The sequence below is a fragment of the Fulmarus glacialis genome, unplaced genomic scaffold (assembly GCF_000690835.1).
Source record: "Fulmarus glacialis isolate BGI_N327 unplaced genomic scaffold, ASM69083v1 scaffold43005, whole genome shotgun sequence".
NCBI lineage: Eukaryota > Metazoa > Chordata > Aves > Procellariiformes > Procellariidae > Fulmarus > Fulmarus glacialis.
Window position 1 is genome coordinate 2,983 of NW_009213152.1, and position 3,350 is coordinate 6,332.

A 3,350-nucleotide genomic window follows, 5' to 3' on the forward strand; every position below is an offset into this window, starting at 1 on the left:
TTCCTGAAGTGGACCTGGGAATTGAGTATGTAGTTCGCAGATCTGTTGGTTATGGCCTGAATTGCCAGAATTATCAACTGTTGATTGGCAGAGCAGTGGTATGCCTGGATTATACAGCCCCGGTTTGGCTCTGTGATGGGATTGAGCCTTGTTCTGGATCTAGCACTGGATCTAGCACAGCATGTTGTACACAGTGATAGGGTTCCAGTGCAGCTCCATTGTATGACTTCTGGGAAAAGGCTCTTAATTTCTGTGACTTGAATCTAGCAGCTTTCTTGGAGGATCAGTTTATGCCCTGCACTGAAAGAGGATGCACTAAAGATGTGAGCTTCCCTTTTGCCTTTGAAACAAAGTGCCTGTTTCTATAGTGCTGCCTCCTCTCTCAAAAAACACATCAAATACCATAGCAGTGCTATTACTCTCCCCAAAATTCATCCACTTAGCACTTCTATGCCTACTACCCTTTTTAAATATGAATGAGTATTTTTTTCTTTGTTTTTCTTCTAGTGCAAAAATAAAAAACATCATCTCAACTGAAGAGGCCAAGGCCAAGCTGCTGGCAGAGCAGCAGAACAAAAAGAAAGACAGTGAAACTTCCTTTGTTCCCACCAACATGGCTGTTAACTATGTCCAGCACAACAGATGTAAGTCTCGCGTAGCTCTCCTGACCCAGGTGTGACCCTCTGCTGAAGAAAAGCAGTCCGTTGGGACAGAGCCTGGTGCAGGAGAAATTAGTTCATGTGTCAGCACGATCAGCTGTCTGATTCCTTTTTCTGGGATGCTCATACAGACCCCATCTGGCTTGGTCTTTTTCTTCTATTCGTCAGCAAGGAGAGGGACGTATTACTCATGGCTTGACTTTCTGCTCTTGAATTCCCAGCTGACACTGCCTCATAAATTTCAAAACTTTTTCTTTAAGTTGTGTCTTGAGCGTGTGCTGGAAATGCCTGCGTCGTCTGCGATTATAAATGATGGTTTATAATTGAGAGAATCCAGTTTGTAGGCTGCCAAAGCAGACAGGTGGTCAAGCAAACATAGACCTTACTAGGCAGGAGATGGGAATTAATTTCCGGGGGAGCCTCTCATACTGCAGCCATCTGGAGGACAGGCAGCCTTCTGCTGTGTGTAACCATGCTTACAGGGGTGATTTGGAGTCAGTTTTGTGTGTTCTGAAGGAAATGAAGAGTCTTTGGGCCACTTTTGATGAAACAGTGCTACTGAAATTTGCTGTATCCCATCTTACATGTATTGATTATCCATCGAAACCAATTACAAGAATGCTTGTTCTGAGGTTCTGTTGGTTCTGCTAAAGATCAGTTGTAACAAATGCCATAGAAATATGTCCGTCTGAATAACACTGCTCCAGATAATATTCCTTATCTGATGTTTTCCTTCTTCCAGTTTATCATGAGGAGCTAAATGCACCAGTGCGAAGGAACAAAGAAGAGCCAAAGCCCCGACCGCTGAGAGTGGGGGATACGGAGAGGCCAGAACCTGAGCGTAAGTTCCTCATCTGAAATGTCATAAGGAGAGACACCGAAACTCTTCAGGGGTCTTGCAGATCGGGCTCTTCTTACCTCCTCTTCTCTGGGCGCCCTGAGAGAGTGGGGAAATGGAGCAATCTAAGTCCATGAGAGGCTATTGTACTTGATGTACCCCTACTAGGTCACACATGAAGCGCTCTGGATGGAGGATGTCTTTAGAGATGCCCAAGGGTGCAGTAGCAAAGGTCACAACTGAAACATATTGCCAAAGCTGTCTGACAAGGGTTTGATGAAAGCTGGATAGCAAGGGGTGCAAGGCTGGGGAGCACTGACAGCTAAAGCAATAACCTTTCAGATAGCAAGGGGCTCTATAAGGGAAGTGGTGGAGTTAAGGAAATGTCTCCTGAGAAAGGGCAGGGAAATAGTATTTCCTTCTCTTTCTTTTGAAGGGTCTCCTCCAAATCGCAAACGACCACTCAACGAAAAAGCAACAGATGATTATCACTATGAGAAATTCAAGAAGATGAATAGGCGATACTGATGAACGTGGACTGAAGTCTTTGCAGTTGTTCTTATTTTCCACTAATAAAAGGATTTTGTGTCAGTGACCTGAAATGGAGTTGGGGAGAGTCACTACCTTCACATGCTGGTGTTACCTACAAAGCTTTTCTTGTGATCTTGTAGTGAATCAGTTTGCAGTGAACTCTTTGGTCAGTGTGATTGTGAACTCTTTGGTTGGTAAAATCTTGTATATAACTTATTTTCAGTTATAAAACTTCTTTTATATGAACATAAGCTGTCAATGGTTGGCATTTTTTAGTGAGAAAACAAACTTGCTTTTACAGATTCTTTCACCCTCTGAAAAAATACGAAAAAAAGAGATCCTTTATAAAAGCAGCAGTGCTGTTTGCCTTGTAAATATAAAGGGAAGGTTTAAAGCCTGTTTGCTTGAATGTTAACTTTGTAAGAGACTGCTTGTTTGTTCCCAAAGGCCTTTGCTGCGCGGAGCGTGTAAGGCTGAGATCTTGCAGCAGCGTTCAGTGCCGCAGCTCCTCAGCCTGGCTTGCAAGTGCTCCGGGAGAAACCGCAGTGCTGACTGTGCCTGGCGCTGCCTCACTGGGTCTGTCATCAGCGCAAGAAACGACAGCAGATACACAGCACCGGGGATTTTACATCATATGCTGTGTTGTTTTGTATCTTTCTTTCCCTGTAGAGTTCTTTCTATAGCAGTTCACTACATTTTATTTTAGCTGCAAAGAAGAAAATTGGACCAGGTTGTGACTGTTGAATTTGAGGAAAATCTCGTTTTCAGCTCTTAGGACAGGGTCGATACGGCAGCAGGTGAAGATGCCAGAGGCCCTGCAGCTATGGGCTGTCAGCCATGTCTTCCCTGGAGGTGTGACGTGGGGACTCGAAGCCAAGATTTGGAACTCGGAAATAATAGAAGTGTGTTTAAGTGATCGTAAATGACATTTTTCCTTCTGGGATACAAGCTGATGGTTTGCGGGTGCTGGTGGTCATGATGGCCAGGGTGTCCTGTGGCTGTGCAGGTGTCCATGTCCCGTCACTCAGGAGCAGAAAGTCCAGGGAGGGATAGGGGATAAGCCCAGATTTTACTTTTTTTCAGAAAAGGGGAAAAGTCTCTGGGCCAGATAACTCTGCGAGCTTGTCTCTGAGCCTATGCCCCCGTGCAGGTCTGGGGTGGCATCTCCCTTGAATACCTGCGAACACAGCACTGCTAATCTAACGGTCGGGCGTGAGCGCGGTATTTCATCAAGTGTACCACGCGAGGCCGCCATTTAGCTACTTACAGCCGTGGGCGGCGACGCGGGTGCCCATCCAACATGGCGGCCGCCCTCAGCGCCA

The 3,350-nt window shown here is 45.6% G+C and overlaps 1 protein-coding gene across 1 annotated transcript in view; it reads left to right on the forward strand.

Moving 5' to 3' along the window:
* The window catches only part of LOC104077031 (chromosome unknown open reading frame, human C9orf78), a gene marked incomplete at its 5' end in the record, with an annotated part of 4,262 nt that extends 1,916 nt beyond the window's left edge, over nt 1-2,346 (forward strand). The window contains 4 exons of the mRNA XM_009578101.1: nt 1-25; nt 508-644; nt 1,402-1,500; nt 1,934-2,346. Coding sequence (XP_009576396.1) covers nt 1-25; nt 508-644; nt 1,402-1,500; nt 1,934-2,025 — 353 coding nt within the window. The remainder of the gene's footprint in view (nt 26-507; nt 645-1,401; nt 1,501-1,933) is intronic.
* Between the last annotated feature and the right edge of the window lie 1,004 nt (nt 2,347-3,350).